This window comes from Xiphias gladius, chromosome 7 (assembly GCF_016859285.1).
Source record: "Xiphias gladius isolate SHS-SW01 ecotype Sanya breed wild chromosome 7, ASM1685928v1, whole genome shotgun sequence".
NCBI lineage: Eukaryota > Metazoa > Chordata > Actinopteri > Istiophoriformes > Xiphiidae > Xiphias > Xiphias gladius.
In genome coordinates, this window is record NC_053406.1 from 22,618,962 (window position 1) to 22,636,675 (window position 17,714).

Consider the following 17,714-nt stretch of genomic DNA (forward strand, 5'->3'; position numbering starts at 1 on the left):
ACACTGGCAGCAATGATCCACCACACAAGAACCCATGGCAAAACATGCTGCTCCCAGCACATTCTCACTAAGAAAGCTTTAAAGCAGCACCTACAAAAGACTTGGATCCGGAGCACTGATTGACATTCCTCCGCTCTGACACTTTGACATGGAAATGAAGTCTTTAAGTCAAGCCCCCAAGTCCCTGCTTTGTTCTTTATCTCTCTTTGACTTGGAGATGCATCGTATCAGGTCTGTTTGCCCAAGCGGCTTAATAAAACCCACCATACACAAGTAAAACTAATAAAAGAACATTTGTATACATGACACCAGTTTGGGGCAGACTTAGGGTACTTTTTTAGAGATATGCAGTTCACACAACATACATCAATGCCATTTCATACATTCAATATAAATGTAGGGAATCATTATTTTGTTTTCATTTTCCCCCACCCATTTTTGTGATGCCTGCTGACCTGGCAATGGGATGAGGTATTACATTTTTATTGATAACTATAAAAGATGGATGTTGGAGCATGTGTAAAATTTTGTCACCCCTTGAACTCTGTTAGATTACATTTTGGCGTTTTGCTTATGTGCATACAGTACGTCCATGCATGTTAAGAATATTAAGTCTTGAGCTTTAAAGATTTATGTTGAAGTACGTCTCGAGACATTAAAAAAAAAAAAAAATCATCTCAGTGCCTCTCGAGATGGACAGCAAGTCTGGTTTTGATGCTGTGTGCCATCTCTCCGCTGGCCTTTCAGGAATCTACGTGCATGTCATTTCAACAAGAAAACTTCATATCACAGCCCCCCTCCCATCAATCATCATGCCGTGTTGTGCAGACACAGACAGAACCACCAAGAAAAAGCTCTCTGGTGCAAATCTTCAATAAAGAGCAACTGTCAGACTGAGTCTCCGCAGCAGGCTCCATTACATTAAAGAGCTCCACACAGCTTACCTCTGCCATCATATTGAGGAAAAACATTCCCTTCCTATTTTTTTTAATGTTTTGTCTTTTTTGTTCTTTTTTAAAGCAGAAATAAGACGGTGATAAAAGCTATAAAAATACAAAGTGCAGAGCTTCAAACAGTTTGGAAAAGAAGTATACAAGAAAGTGAAAGCTTGTGCGGCATATTGCTGGTTTAGTGTGATCAGCACACATGACATTGCACCATCTGCTGCCTAATGCATTGTTTCTGTCAGTGCTTTTCCCGATCTAGTAATGTGGCCTTTCCTAGTTTGTATTCCTGTGCATTTCTTGTACCCTCCCTGACTCGTGTGACTAATCTAATTGCTGCTCTACGAAAAAAATAAAGCACTCGGTTTGGAGCCACCTGGGGATAAGGATGGATGGTTACATGGCCGACAAGAATGGATAGGAAGCCCAGGAAGATCAACTCATCACACGCAAACAGCGCCGAGGTCTGCTTAGAATTTCTAACCGTGGGATAAATGAACACATTGACGGGACCTTTTGACCTGAACCTGATGCACACAGCCTTGCTAAAAATGTAAGCATGCAATTTTTTTGTTCACTTATTCCTTAAATGACCTCCCACAAAAGTATGGATTCTCCACTGCAACAAACTTGGTGTTTATTGATTAGTCAGTTCACCAATGAGTCAATTACTGGATTAACAGAAAATTAATTTATCAAAAATTTTAATAATAAATGTTATCAATGAAAAATTTCAAACATTTGCTGGGCCCAGCTTCTAAAAGAGGTGAGGATTTGTTACTGTTCTCTCTTTTGATAATCATCTTTAGTATTGCTTGATTCATGTGTGTTTCCACTAATCAACGAGCCGAGTACATCATTACCCTGGTGCCATTAACAGTGAAAACAGAATGCCGTGCGGAACTTGTTGTTGATGTACGCCTTATAATTAGAACCAATAAGAGGCACTCCTAGATGTCTTCGGCCTGGTCAGGTAGTGAAATGTGGACGGCTCCGGCACAGGCCAGCAATGTTTGGACGGCTTCCAACAACAGCAGCAACGCTGGACGTGAGCCAGGGAAATCGTGGCACTGCTCGACCCAGCCAGTGGAACAATGCCTTGGAACAATGCATGAATATAATCACAAAGGAATGCAGCAGCTGAATGACTTGACAGTAATGATGTCTCCGGTAGGGTACAAGTGGTAACAGAAGATACAATGCTCTGTGAAACCCACACCACATGCTTACCTTGGACCTCCTTGTCATTGCGGAACCACCGGATGTTGGCAGCTGGTTTGCTGCCCAATGTGGTGCACGTCAGGGTAATTAAATCCCCCTCCATGGCAGGCTTGGTGGATCCTGTGATCTCGGGCCGCCCTGGCACTCCTGTGGTACATGGAATTATAATTATAAACAACATACCTAATACATGTGTATGAGGAGTTGAATAATCACCAGGTGTGTGACATATCCCGAATTCCTCTGGCAATAGATAATGAGATACTGACTGGGAGAATTCAGAATCTCTCAGATGTCCATGTCTTCTTCTCTCAGTGAAAAGATCAAATCGAACATTCGCTGGATATTTCTTTGAAAGTTTGCTCCTTTTTTTTTTTTTTAAAGGCAGGTTAAAAACCAGTGACAAGCAAAAAATCACAACGATAATCTCTGAAGATGACTGGAGGGGAGTATGCCAAGATGCACAACGACAGACTATCAACAACAGATTTAAACTGATACAATTTAAATGGATCATGCGTACATCCTGTATGTAACTCCCTCCCTGTTACATCGCGTTGATAATAACAATCCCGATTTATGTATTAAATGTGGCCTCATACAAACTATATCTGATACTATCAATATTGGGTTTGGTCTGATCTTGGGTATTTATTCTTGGACTACTTCCACCTGAGTTAAGACTGTCAGGAGCAAGTAAAAATATTCAGTTTTATGCTCACTACAGGCTAAACATGGTATTGCAGATGCCTGGAAGAGCACTGAGTCAACTATAGTTGGACATTAGTTTGAAAGTCTTTCTAACTGCTTAGCCACGGAAAACCTGACTTATGCCACTAAGGGGAAAATACAGAGTTTTCTCTCTCAAATATGGGGACTTTTGATTAATTATCTTGAAAGTCACCTATCAAGATGTTCGCTGAGTACTCAAAAATGAAAATGTTGTAATGTATGTCAATAATTTAAAATTATTCAGCGTAACAGTTAACTAAGAACTGCAGATGTTTGTGTGTGTGTGTGTGTGTGTGTGTGTGTGTGTGTGTGTGTGTGTGTGTGTGTAGACCTTTTATAAGTGTAATTTTGTTAAGTCTGAAAAAACCAAATCAATATATTTCTCAAAGAAAATCACAACAATGAAAAACAACCAACAAAAAACACACCAATAGGAATTCTATAAAGATGATGATGGTTACTTTCTTCCTGTCTGGCTGTGAGATTCTTAACGAAGGTCGTCTTATAGAAATGTAAGTCTAAACAAATTCTCTGTAAGTGTTGACAGAGTGTGGGAGTTGACTTTTATTTGTTGTCTATTTCTGAGTAGCCTTCAGCACACCTGTCTGTCTTACACAGGGGTGAAAAGATTGTAATTGAGTATTTTTGAGGCTGTCCCTCTTGGCAGAAAAATTAAATTTAGTAACACTACTAGGTTGCAAGCTTAACTTTCATCCTTTATTCTAGTAGAAAAAGGGCAAAACCTAATGCAGAAATGTTCTTTTCCTACAAAGTAACAAGTGCCTGGCAAAGAAAAACAACAGACTATAATTCAAAATGTATAGGGATTCATGCCGTCAGAACGTGAAGAATTAGTCACAAGTAACTGGACCGTGGCGACTGGGACAAAAACACGAGTGCTCACCCAGAACGGTGAGAAAGGCCTTGGTGGTCTTGACAGGCATGGTGAAGAGCGAGCAGGTGTACTGGCCCTCATCTGACAGGCTGACGTCACCAATTCTGATGGTGAGCTCCTGCCACGAGGCGCGCACCAGCTCGATTCTGTGGTCTCTCAGAGCTGTATGAGGAGGGAGGACACAAAGAATCACAGAAAGCACAGAAAAAGAGACAGTGAATTCGGTGACAGCTGTTAACTTTTAGCAGCCCAATGTTGAATTCAGGTGACCTTTACCAGAGCAAGGCCGAACGCACCGTGCTTTCAGTTATTTCAAAAAGTTGTCAAACGCAGCAAACACATATTCTGGCCAATGGTTTGACACACTTTCTTCACATTTTCATTCTCGGCTGACGGTCTTATTCACAGTCAGTGAGAATACAGAGGGTATCAGCGGGATGCACTGAAGCATAGCAGCAGAAAACGCTTATAGTCCTAGATTACAATACTTATTTAGGTAATCACTTACATTCCAGGTATTGATTTACACTCATTTTAACACTCTTGGCAGCTGGCTCCGCCTGTGACATTTGTCACTTTGAACATCGATACCAGAACTTTACGGTGGCCATATTAAGAACCTCTTAGCCTACAGTTACAGTTAAAAAGACAAAATAATTACAAAAGTACCAAAAGAGCATAGTGCAGACGAGGGTTGAGCAATAATTCAAAAAGGTGTCTATTAATAAGATGATCATATTGTCTTACTGTATTTCTGTTGTCTCCATTAATGATTTTAAGCAAACTTTAACATGAAACTAAGAAATAAAGGATGTAATGCATGACCATGGAACACACTCTACTGCACTGAACCTCAATTTGATTATTTTATATGCTATTCTTTCATGTATTTGCTGTATCTTGATATGCATTAATATAGTTAAAACATTTTACTTGATATTGTGATAGCGATTCCAACCAGCCCTAGTGCAGATTTAAGGTAAAAAAAACAAAACAACAATACTGCCAGCAGTAATTAAAAAATAAATCCTCGGCTACATATAGTAAAGATGAACCACTACTACTAATAGGATTAACGATACAATAAACATTGCAGTGGGAATTCTTAAAACACAGCTTGAAATAAAACCTTTTTGTGTTATCTTTAGACACTGGACACCTTCACCGCTGCTTATTCAGAAATGACTACACCCTCATAAACCTGGAAAGACCATGTGGCTGGGCTGAAAAAGGTCGTCTTGCACCTTTCATCTCTTATAAAATTTAAAATTCACAATCACCTGTTCCTACAAGCGACCGACCACACAGGGCAGGAGGGAAAGTGTTCTTCGTGGAATAAATTACACATTCTTAATCCTTAGTCCCTTTAGGCCCGGCCAGCTCTCTCCCTGGACTCTCTTTCATCTGAGGTAATTTGAACTCTATTGGATTGTACCACCAAGGCAAATCTGGCAAAATGCAGCAGAAGTAGGTGTATATTAGGATGTAATTAACGTAGCCAATGTAATGTGGCGTCCTATCAGATAAAGCAGACATCTCTATGAAAATCATTAATCATTGGCTCCATTCCCATTTGATTTCAGTGATAAACATAGACAGCAGACATGTGATACACAATTAAATTAGGTTGGCTGAAATGGTTATTAGATTAAACAGACATAGGTCATTATCAACAACACTGTTCTTCAGCTTCAATTACACCGTATCATTTGATGATTGTTATCGTATAATCACACACATGCTAAAAAGGAAAAATAAAGATTGGCTATAAAGATATTGATGGCCCTGAGAAGTTTCTTATTAGAGACTCTTTGTTATCAAAGAATAAAGTGCAGCGTAAATAAAAACAATCTCCAAGCCAGAATTAAAATTTAATAACAAGCTGTGCCATCAGAGAGCCAGCTTATTATGTGCTCTGGGGCTTAATACAAACATTTGATAGTCTTACTGTAGCAAACCACATCCTGAAACAAAGCTGCCTGATGTTCTTTGTAGTTAAGCATCCTCACTACAGAGCTTGAAAATGCCCAGAGGCTCAGGCAGAAAACAGCAAACGTTTTGGTGGATGGATGCACCGAAGAGGTGATGGGGTCTGAGCAAACACTGTAGAGGGACTCAAAAGATATGAAAGTACAGGCTGTGAGGATCAAAGCTTTGGACAAGATGACACACTGTACTTTCACTGGCCCATATCCCTCTATCACTGCAACGCACGGAGAAAAGACAGGGAGAAACAGACCGACTTTTCTTCTTCTTAACCCCCTGTTCCTCAAAGCACAAACACCTCTGAGATACTGATAAATGGTACGACTGTTTCCTAAAAGGGATCTGTTAAGGGAAAACTGACATCCTTTGGTTAAAGTGATATTCCACCCAAAACCTGTTGGCACAAAATGTGAAGAAAATGTAGTTTGCTCCACCAGATGTAGTGTTGACAAGATGAGTATTTGCAACAGAAAAAAAAAAGGAATAAAATGCCCATAGGGACGTCCCAACCAACTGCAAAATAATGCACTTCTCCACCGTGGATCCATACCATGAGTCTAATCCAAACAGCTACTGCTTTGGTAATATATGGCCGCTGCTGCCATGTTGCTCCATTGCCACCCTTGAGGCTCATTTGTAGCATATTTAGTCACATTTCAACAATATTATGACGGATGGACAACAGCGGACATATGGATGGACAAAGGATAAGTGGATGATGCTGCAGGAGTGTTTCTAGAAATTTCTTTGGACTTTTTAAAAATTTCTTTGCTGAAACTTATTGCCATTGGAAACCCTTAAAACTAACATGAAGACAGCTGCTGTTCTCTGAAATGACCAACTTTAAAAAAGCCTTTTTATACTGCCTGAAAGTCTACAGATGTGGTGTATCACTTTAAATACCAAACAGTAGCCGAGTACAGTACAGACCACTAAAAACTTCAAGTGACATTTAAAGTACCCAATGGGCTACACCTCATTTTATCTACTGAGCAATATCACATTAGCATCAGAACAGAACTAAATCTAAATGTTAGTAGCTGAAATACTGATGCAGATAGTTTGAAGTAGAGGCTGAGAAACAGCTTAAAGTTAAACAAAAGATGGATTTGAATGATGCATTTTTGTTGGACAGCCACTGGCGCTAGAAAGCATCTGGGTCAATGACATATTGATAGAATGAGGTGTACAAAGGTTTGAATAACCCAAAGACAAGCGTTATCTATTACTCAAATAGCATATGGCCAGGAAACCATACTACTAGAATCCAATTCAGGCTAGAGGCCCAGATTGTGGGCAGATCCGTCACAATCAGACCCAAATGCCAGCGGCTGACAAAGCTTTTTTCCAGGTGCTTTAGGAAATCAATGTGATGAAAAGGTTCATTTCCCCCAAACACTAGATAGGTCCTACGCTGTTCATTCTGCTTAGGATAAAGCATAAATCTGCACCCTGACCTTGTGTATGCTATAGCCTTGCAGCATGGCAGCTTAATGTGCAGTACATCTCTTGTGATGGAGGCCTTACCAAGGCTGTCTCGAATCAGTAAAACTGACACCCAGTTCCCCCTCAGGGCAAGGGTACTGTTGCTATGGCCCTTTGATGCAAAATAATGTTTGCCTTGTTTCCCTGACAGTCCTTTGCTCTGCCAACCATCTCAGTAGAAGACCAATCTGAGGTCTCCTGAGAAAACTATAGTTTGTCAGATTCAGTTTTAACAGCAAAAGTCAATTTTGCTATCGTTTTCTAAATGTACTATTTCCAAGAACCTGTTTTAACATGTGAACCAGCTATTAAAAAATACTTACGATAATACAATATGGTGCACTGTTTTGATGTGTAGGAGAAGAGCTGACAGTCAGGCTGGTAGCTACATTAGCTCCGTCCTCAGATAAAACTGGAAACAGAGGAACTGGAAGTGCACTTATCATATGGCATTCACTTGTGCACTCCACAGAGCAGCAGACAGATGTTAACCAATGTTTCTGATCCAAAACGATGAAGTATCTCCTGACAATCCAGATAGGAAAGGACATTTTACATCTATCCATTAGTCTTGGAAACAAGCCGATGGCTCTCGGGTTCAGCCAAAATGTGTTACATCCGCAATACTGAGTATCCTCAATTGGCCATTTTTGCATGGCCTGTAACCACTTTGAGCCAGTCCTGGAATGTGAAAGCACTAGCTGTCCTTCAGTGAGAACACAGGGCTCTGGCGCACCCCCCCGCTCTCCAGCCAGGGGCTCCACTCTTTGCAATTAGAGTGTGTTTGCTGCTGGCTGTGCTTGCTCAGTGACTGTGTGGGCGATTCTGGATGTGTTCCAGAGCTAGTGGTGCAAGCAGGGGGCTCTTTCCCACCACACATGTGGCTGCAATTAAGAGAGGGAAAGGGCCTTGTTCCAGAGGGCCATTGTTACTGCCTGCACTCTCAGAGATCCCACAGAGCAGATGCTCCTCAAATTGGACTCATTTTCAGTGCTTGAAGCAGGGAAGGAAGAAGGAGGTTTTCTCCCAGCAGCTATGTCCTCTCTTCAAGTGGTGAATAATGAGACTAAATATATTTTTGTCCATCCATTTTTTAAGCCCACTGACATAAGCTTGATTGAACACTGTGGGATTTTTTCTGCCTTTGAGTCCCTTTTTTCATATGAATTCTCTAAATTTAATTTTTATTAAAACAAGTGCCAGTGGGGTTACATAATTGTGTTGGTTTACAATGCACTTTTACCCATTTCAGGGTATTTAAAGATTTATTACAGTACAAGGCATGACAATGACTTAGCCCCTGTACAAAGGATCTAAACTTTTTTCAGGTGGGTGTCAAATTTCTAAAGGAATTTAAATACAACATATGCCTCAGCGTACTAAAGAGCTAATATACATTATACATGAGGGTGCAGTGTAGCATAGAGCTTAGTACAGTACAAGAGCAGCTCTTCACATTAATGATAATATCTGAGTGTATAGTGCCATAATGGTAGATTCACATTTCAGTGAAGCTGGAGGTAACCCAATAGGCTACACTTAAAACTCCATTAGTCCCTGAAGAAAGACATTAGCTGTGGCCATGAAACCCTTTCTACAATTTGTCACCAGTAAAAAAAAGTCACTGAAAAGTAAACAAAACACTTGTGGCCTGTGAAATTTTCTTCAGCATCACTTGAGTGTGAGATTTCCCAAGGTATTTGAAGAAAATTTGGTAAAGCATCACCTGTCCCATCCATTAATGAAATAAACTTCATGGTAGGTTTCACTCCTCCACACTTTACTTAAACATTTTCTTTTATAATCTTTTATTCACATATAGCCGGTCACACACACACACACACACACACACACACACACACACACACACACACACATTAAAAAAAAAAAAAAAACATACATACATATACACATACATACATACATATACACATACATACATACATATGTATATATATGTATAAGTATGTGGACAGTGACACAATTTTCGTAATTTTGCCTCTGTACACCACCACAATGGCTTTGAATCAAAGCCATCAAGATGTGATTGAAGTGTAGACTTTCAGCTTTAATTCAAAGGGTTTCACAAAAATATCACATTAACTGTTTAGGAATTAAAGCCATTTTTATAAACAGTCTCTGACTTTCAGAGGCTCAGAAGTAATTGGACAATTGACAGCTGATCAGTTTCATGGCCAGCTGTGGCCTCTTCCCTTGTTATTTCATGACAAATTAAGCAGATAAAAGATCTGGAGTTGATTCCAAGTGTTGAATTTTTATTCGGTAGCTGTTTATGGGAATATGTGATCCAAAGAGGTGTTGATTCAAATGAAGGAGGCCATCATCAGGCTGAAAAACCAAAACAAACCAATCAGACAGATAGCAGATACTTTAAAAGTGGCCAAATCAACAATTTGGTACATTCTTAAAAAGAAGGAATGCAGTGGTGAGCTCAGCAACACCAAAAGGCCTGAAGACCACGGAAGACAAGTAAAGTGGATGAATGCAAAATTCTTTCCTTGGTGAAGAAAAACCCTTCACAACATCTAGCCAGGTTAAGAAAACTTGAGGAGGTAGATGCATCATTGTCTAAGTCTACAATTATGAGACGCCTTCATGAATATAAATACCACCAAAATACCAAGGTTTTACCACAAAGTGCAAACCACTGGTAACACTCAAGAACAGAAAGGCCAAATGTGACTTTCTCAGAAAACATCTAAAAAAGCCTGCCCAGTTCTGGAACAAGATTCTTTGGACAGATGAAACCAAGAATAACTTCCCCTCATTCTCTTCCCAGAATTCCCAGAATGATGATGAAGAATGTGGAGAAGGAGAGGAACGGCTCATGATCCGAAGCCACCACATCATCTGTCAAACATGGTTGGAGGCAGTGTGAGGGCATGTGCACGTATAACTGACAATGGAACTGGGTTGCTGGTGTTTATTGATGATGTGACTGCTGATAGAAGTAGCAGGATGAATTCTGAGGTGTGTAAGGCTATACTGTCTGCTCAGATTCAGCCAAATGTTGCAAAACCATGAGGATGATGCTTCATAGTACAGATAGATAAAGACCCAAGACATACTGCGAGCGCTACCCGAGAGCTTCTCAAGGCAAAGAAATGGAATAATCTTGAATGGCCAAGTCAGTCAACTGAATTCAACCAAATTGAGCATAGTTATCACTTACTGAAGACAAAACTGAGGGCAGAAAGACCCACAAAGAAGCAGCACCTGAAGATGGCTGCACTAAAGGCCTGGCAAAGCATCTAAAGGGGGGAAACTCAGCCTTTGGTGATGTCCATGGGTTATAGACTCCAGGCAGTCAGTCACTGAAGAGGATTTTTATTCAAGTATCAAAAAAGATATAAAGAGGCATATTGCTTTCTAATTAATATGCATTCAAATATACAAATAAGAATAAGAATAAGGTAAGACGTCTCAAACTGAGGACAGATTTACTTACAGATATCTGAGACCAAGCTGAGGTAAGTGTCCACTATCTTCGCTTACAATAGATCCACCATCGAATGTTGTGTGTTTACTAGAATGGATGTTTAAATGTGCTTTCATTGGTGCACACTCTGGTAATTGCATCCTTGGTAATTATCCTTCATTCTCTCAGGCTAATGAATGTTTTAATGCTCACATTAGAGCATTCATTTAGCACATAACAGCATTTTGATTACTACAAGCCAATTAAGATCAATTTTGCTTTGTGACCTTTACAATCCGGGCTGAATGTCCCAATTAAATGTCATGAATGATGAACCACAAACTTCTGAGAGATGAGATTGAGATGAGGAAAAGTGATGTACAATTTGCCACAGCACGTATGTGTACACTATATACAGTACATCTCCATATCGAGGCTACAAGCACATACTGTAGATCAAATGAGCAATTTGTTATCTGCCTTTGACATGCAACCTGAAGTAGCTTCCCATTAATTGTATTATTCATATTCACCATATTTGACAAAAGATTCTGCTTCCATACTGCATGCCTCCAGAAATGTCATTACCATTCTCTACAGCATCCCTACTTAGGTTTTATCCTTTTCCGACAGAAGCCAAAAGTGAAGTAAATCATAATGAAGACTGCAAAGGACAGTTCTGTTCTCGTTTGTCCTGCACAGTTCTAATAATTCATAACCCCGGCAACATAAAAGGGATAATTCGAGGAAAGACATATGGTCCAAATCGATTTCTTCATCGTGGTGGCCCACCACAGAGCCGCTCCCTTCAACAGTCCCCACTAATTGGCCTAATGTATGAATGATGTGTTGGCCTCGCTATTAAGGCAATCTATCTCTGTTGTCTCAGGTCTTTGGCATTAGTGCTTAGGAATCTGCATGTTGCCATAGTGTAGTTTGAAGCCTCTGAGGTGGCAACAATCAACCAAGACTCAGATATACATAATGGATGAGGAGGAGCATGCCAAGGAGCCAGCTGGCATGATATAAGAGGAGGGCTGTGTTCTGCTTTAGACAAATTTGCAGAGACAGTCCAACCCATATGGATCGGCTTTGGGAATCCAGCAAGGTTAACACTGTCTTGGAGCTCCATGAGGTTTAACTGAGCCTGTTATGGGAGAGGATGAGACAGACGTCCTTTTTTATCATTTACACTCTCACCAATGATACATTAAACTATTGAGCTGTCGCCTGCCCCCTGTTTCCTTCCCACCTGCAACCACATCTCTTAGCCTCCTTCCACGTGTGCGACGTGAAGTGACATTGCTGTGTAGACAAATTGTAGGTCACAACTTGTAGGATGCACAGCTAGGATTATGTTCTACCTACCTACCTGAGGATTCCGACAATGAAAATGCTTCAAATGAACTACTGTATGTTTATGGGTTTTGTGGTCAAGCAAAGCAAAGGCAGAAGTATTGTGACATTTTTATAGCGACACAAAACCTCTTAGGGAGGACGCTGGGGTCAATAGTTGGGTGCACAAAGTGTCTGCTTCTTTTAACCCTGACAATATGTTTTCCTAACCTTATCCTGGTAGGTTAAATGACCTAAACTCAACCAAACCTTTACCACAGAGGTGGCGGATCAGAAAAACACTGTTTTGAAAGGCACTCACAAACAACCTATTTTGTTATTTAATGATTATTTTACTGGCAATCATGTACGAAAAATATTTGATGCAAAAGATACGCTATACACATGCTTGCTTTTCTTACTGTTTTACTGGAGTAGACTAATGGTATTCAGTGTCTTTGACATTCTGGAAAGACACAGAAATCCTATTTCTCCTTGAATGTAATAGCTACTCTTTGGGGCTTTTTTCATATTCTCATTTGCCAGACCTGAATTAAAATGGAACAAATTATAGTTGGGGCAAAGATCAGATTTTGTCTTGCTTTACCCAGCAGCTGTCAAACTCAATTGACATAATATGGAACTTTTTTTTTTTTGTAAGATGTTTCTCTTTACTCCACTGTAGCTGTTCAAAAGGATTTAAAAGGTCATTTTAATACTCCTTTTCCTCCCTCACTATTTTATATCAAACTCCAAACACATCCAGACAAATGCCCTTATCTTTAATACCGAGCTTGAGGAAAAGAACAAGAGTAGATTTCAAAAAATGCCTCACAGAGTGTTTTGTCTAATTTAAGACAGACCAGCCGATGTATTTTTATCGTCATTACTTGTATGTGTTGAGCATCCGGAATCACACATGAAAGCTGTAAAAGCTGAATTTCCTTGGGCTTACACATGCACAATGACAAACTACCTTTGCGAAGAGAGAGGGTGGGGGAAACTTGCATTTTTATCAAATGCTAACATATGGCCATGCTGTCATGGCCACCCAAGGGGATTATAGTAAGCAGAGAGGTGGACAAGAGAAAACAGACAGATACAACAAGCACAAGGGAAAGAAGAGATTTATCTTAACAGCAGGTAAAAAAAAAAAAAAAAAAAATGCAAAAAAACCCCCACTGAGAACAAGAAAATGCAATATAGCTGCATCTACTCAATGACAGCAGTCTATGACCAGCTGTTCATCAGAGGGAGAGAGCAGAGAGCAGCCTGCCTCAAGCTTAGCCAGTCTGCAGTTAGTTGTTGGACTGAAAGGCAGCATAAGGTTGAATTTAACATTTTTCATTGGCTCCTACAAGAAGGCACAACAAACTGGAGAAGGACAGTTGCAGCCTTCTGCCAAGCAATTAACTGGTGATTTGGCACAGCGGAGATTTCTTCCCAGGTGTCCCACCCTCTTCCTCGCAGGAAACTTGTGTTGCTCCACGCCTCCCGTTTCTCCTGATGGCCTCACAGGCATCGTATTAGTTGTGCCAATAAAGCTTTTCATTTGGCTGTTTAAAAGGAGATGGAGAGGACGTGTTCTCCCACTTAGCCCAGGCAACCTCTGCTGAGTGGACGGCATTCATTTTGTCATCCATATTGCTCAGGAGAAGGATTCTGTCATGCAACATACTATAAATGGCTGCTCAAGAAGGGCAAAGCGGCTCATGTGTATTGTGCTCTCCAAGCTCTCCTTACATGCTTACAGCAGCGGCATTCTAGATTTACAGGTGGATACAGATTATTGCTTTCTATTCACAGGAGATGAGAAATGTGAACAAAATGCAACTCACTGGCTTCATTTGAGCCGAATGAAAAAACCAAAAGCTGAGATTTAAACGATTCATCATGTGTTATATCTTTTCGAAGTGCAAAGACGTGAAGGCGAGTTTTTTTCTGATAGAATCCGGTGATTTTCAAAATCGGTTCTGCAAAGTAAAATCTTAAAACGCTGCATCTATTGTACACCAGAGAATACAGAAAAAATAACAATATAAAAAGAATGGTTTTGGCTCAATGACTTTTGCTTGAATTTAAATCCTTGAGGCAAATTCACACCATTCACAGAAGAGTATCTATTTAAGTTTCAGTTAACTTTCATTTAATTGTATTTGGAAGTAATTTTATCTAATAAAACACCTCAGACCTCATTACTAAATCCAATCACTTGCAAGGGAGAAAGTATTTCTTCAAACCAGACAGTGACTCTCATTCTGGTGGTTCACTCTGGCGTCTCTCTCTCCATCACTTGTTATTCAGAGGGAAAGTTCATCTTCAATCACTGAACCAATGATATTGTATTAGCAGCTACAGCATAAATGAAATGGGTAATATGCTGTGAGAAACACTGAAAGATGAACACCCCCAACCCTTACAAGACCAGTCCACTGTTATACTCCCATTCACCCCAATTCCAATTTATCAACTCCAGACTTTTGTCACCTTTAAATTGGATTTGGCTGGTGAGAGCACATTATAATTCATTCTGGCTTGGGCCTTGTTTCACGAGGTTACAACAGTGCACTTCCTTTTCAGAGTGACATCCAAACAGCTACACAAATGTAGGGCAGCTAAAATGCTAATTAAGCCCAATCATCTCACAATCCTCTCATGTAAACAGCACTGTCAGTGTTGCGTGATCACTGAAGTTCAATTCAAAAACAGTCTATTTCTGTTTAGTTTGTGCCCTGGGACATCAATGGAGACAGAAATTCATTAAAAGTCTGCTTTGACATTACGGGTAATGCATTTCCCTCGTATCCCGTCTTTTTCCTGTATTCAGTAAAAGTGTGTGCTCGCTGGCAGGCAGGCAGGCAGAGACAATTTTTCCTACATTCCAAATTTGAAAAATTAATGAAGAAGCCTCCTGTAGAAATGTTATCTGGCTCAGACATCTTTATCATATCATTTTATCATTACGGCCATTATCCCCAGGAATATTACTCACCTTTCTTGTCCCCAAAGAACAGGGTCTGCTGTGCAGGGTTTGACCACTGGAGGGAAGTGTTATCATTGTAATCCACACGGCAGGTCATGTTGGCTGTGCCCCCCTCCACCACCGTCACATTCTGAGTTATGGGGAACTGACCTTGGCTACCTGTGGGGATTATGAGACATAGTTTGAGGTCATGGCTGGGACATGAATAGAGAGCCGTTTTGGACAGGTTGTTACTGTGTTTTCATTGAATCACATTAATGTACCATTCAGACTTGACACCTTTCAGAGTTAATGTTCTGTCATCATACCGCCAAATTACATTAATGCCTTCATTACATCAAAGTAAACCAAAGATAGCTTAATGGGAGCCTGGTCGACATCGACTCCAGCCTTCGACAGCTGCTGGAGCCAGAGAACAGTGGGGGGGGGGGTTATAGTGGGAACAATGGTAGGTTTTACTCTACCAGAGTGCCTTCCTCACTGCCTTATTGCAGGGCCCTAATTGGTAGCATGGCCTAATTAGAGGTAGTCATGTTCTGCTGTAGAGTCTAGAGCTGCAGCTGGGTGGTAAATTGACACATAATCCTAGACACTGTGGGCCTTCGATCCGAGCGACTGCCTTGCCCTGAAACAGCCGCTCGTCACAGTGTGCAGAAGACATCCAAATGAGGCCTAATCACCCAGCCTTGCTGGATTTTACCTTCTTATTCCACATTTGTACTTGTCGTCTCAGCAAAGTCCCCTAATTACATTGCAGAAGCATTTCGAACCTGCTCCTGTTTTATTGAACTCTGCCAAACTGTCTAAAACCAATACTCCTTTGTGAGCACGCAATGTGTAGGCTAATATGAGCCTGACCAGACCGGCCCCTTTAGGGATGACAACAGTAAACAACAACTGTGTTAGAGCTCTTGAGTTCATGCTTGAAGCTGAATGTGCTGCATTAGCCTGGGGGCATTTCACTGTCCGCAAGCTAATCTTTGTGTATGTTTTCTCTTGATTTCACAGGACTGCTTTGGTCTCTACTTATAATGTGCCTGAATATGAAGGTGACATTGTCTCTGCCTCTCCCAGGTACAGTTCACCACAGCGACATTTCAGCTAAGGGAGCAGCTGTCTGCCTCATTAGTACAGCTCACATGGGGGAGTAGAGGAGGCTCGGACAGCCAAAGGTCTGTGGACCTTCCTTGACCTGGATTGTCCTGATGGAGACCATTGTCGGCTAGAGTTGAAGGTGAGGTTGACTATAAATAGTAATGGGAAAATGACACAAACAGTGCACTTTACTCACCTGCTCATTGCACCCAATCACACAATATCACATCAATAACCGCATCGCCATTTCATCATGTCATCATTAACAATAATTCAGAGGCAGCCGGATGGGTGTCAGCTAGGTAGTCCTACAAAACCAGCTATGCATGTCATTATATTAAAAAGAAATGGATGTGTATGCACTGTGTGTGGGGTACCATGTGGAGGTGTTATTGGCAGTTCCTGCAAGTTTCAACTTTTTTGTCATATCATCTACCCCACCATCTCTCCAGTATCTTTGCTGTCTATCTCCAGTGTATACTGTTCACCCGTAATGCTATGGGGGGAAAAAAGTAAAATCCAAACAGTAATGAATATAACACTCAATCTCTCACGTTACACTGTGGCTGGGGTTTGTAGGATTGCTTTGGCAAAAACCTGTTGCTGACATTTCTTTTAATTATACCTGCGAGGCCAATAAAGGCCGTTCACACAATCAGACGTACGGCCATGCCATGGAAATTGTTTTCAACAAAGTGCGAGTGCAGGCTTGGGTGCAGTGCAGCTAACTGGGCTTCACCTAATACATTGATGAAATTTCAGTCTTGACATTCTGTGGCAGTCTAGAGTGTGGCAAATGCTGTCCTTTCTGTGGAAGCATAATCCCCAGTGCCAAATACAATGTGCATTTCATTTGCAGCCGGCTTTACTTCTACAGTACAATGCCAAACAATATTCTAGAAAGTCACTGAACCAAGGACGCTACACTGTGCTGTGTGACCCTGTACACTTTACCCCACTTTACAGAAACATATATTCAGGTGTGTGTGACAAGGAGAAATGTTCCACAACATATTTAATTTAACTTGTGGCACATTTTGTACAAAAAGATGTGGTAGCACTTTGTAACTCGGTAATAAGAGGGTAATGAAGGGTTAACATCGTGTAACAACAGAGTAATGCTGCGATTATACCATGACAATTACAAAGGTAACACCCAGATAATATCTTGGCAACTAGGATTTAGCCTCTGTATTGGGATAATGTGGGTCAAAAAACATGAGTGCAATAATCACAGAGGACCTTTCAGCACTAATGTGGCAATAATGGGTTAAAGGCCCTGCACACCCATTGTACACCCACACAGGCGTTTTCACTTATTCTGTCTGATTAGACCTCCTCTAAAAACTGTGCGGGCATGTACAGACGATTTGACTGACATCTTTCTTGCCCTCCTGTAGATCTTTATCACATTTTGACGTGTCATAGTGGAAAGAACACACGCGTAAATACAGAAATGAATGACGGCTGAATTCCATTTAGCTGCTTCAGTTCCAGGGGTCTGGTATTGTGCACGCCGGCCCACTGTCACGGTTCACAGGGACACCTGAGGACAATGGCGCCATTGTTAATATTAGTGTCACCTGTGCTTTTCCTGCT

General features: G+C 40.8%; 1 protein-coding gene across 1 annotated transcript in view; it reads right to left on the bottom strand.

The window, feature by feature from the left end:
* The window catches only part of LOC120792086 (cell adhesion molecule 2-like), a 166,066-nt gene that overhangs the window by 15,886 nt on the left and 132,466 nt on the right, over positions 1-17,714 (bottom strand). Inside the window, exons 2-4 of the mRNA XM_040131116.1 lie at positions 15,030-15,179; positions 3,802-3,954; positions 2,175-2,312 (exon numbers count right to left, since the gene is read on the bottom strand). Of these exons, the coding sequence (XP_039987050.1) occupies positions 2,175-2,312; positions 3,802-3,954; positions 15,030-15,117 (379 nt within the window). The 5' untranslated portion in view covers positions 15,118-15,179. The remainder of the gene's footprint in view (positions 1-2,174; positions 2,313-3,801; positions 3,955-15,029; positions 15,180-17,714) is intronic.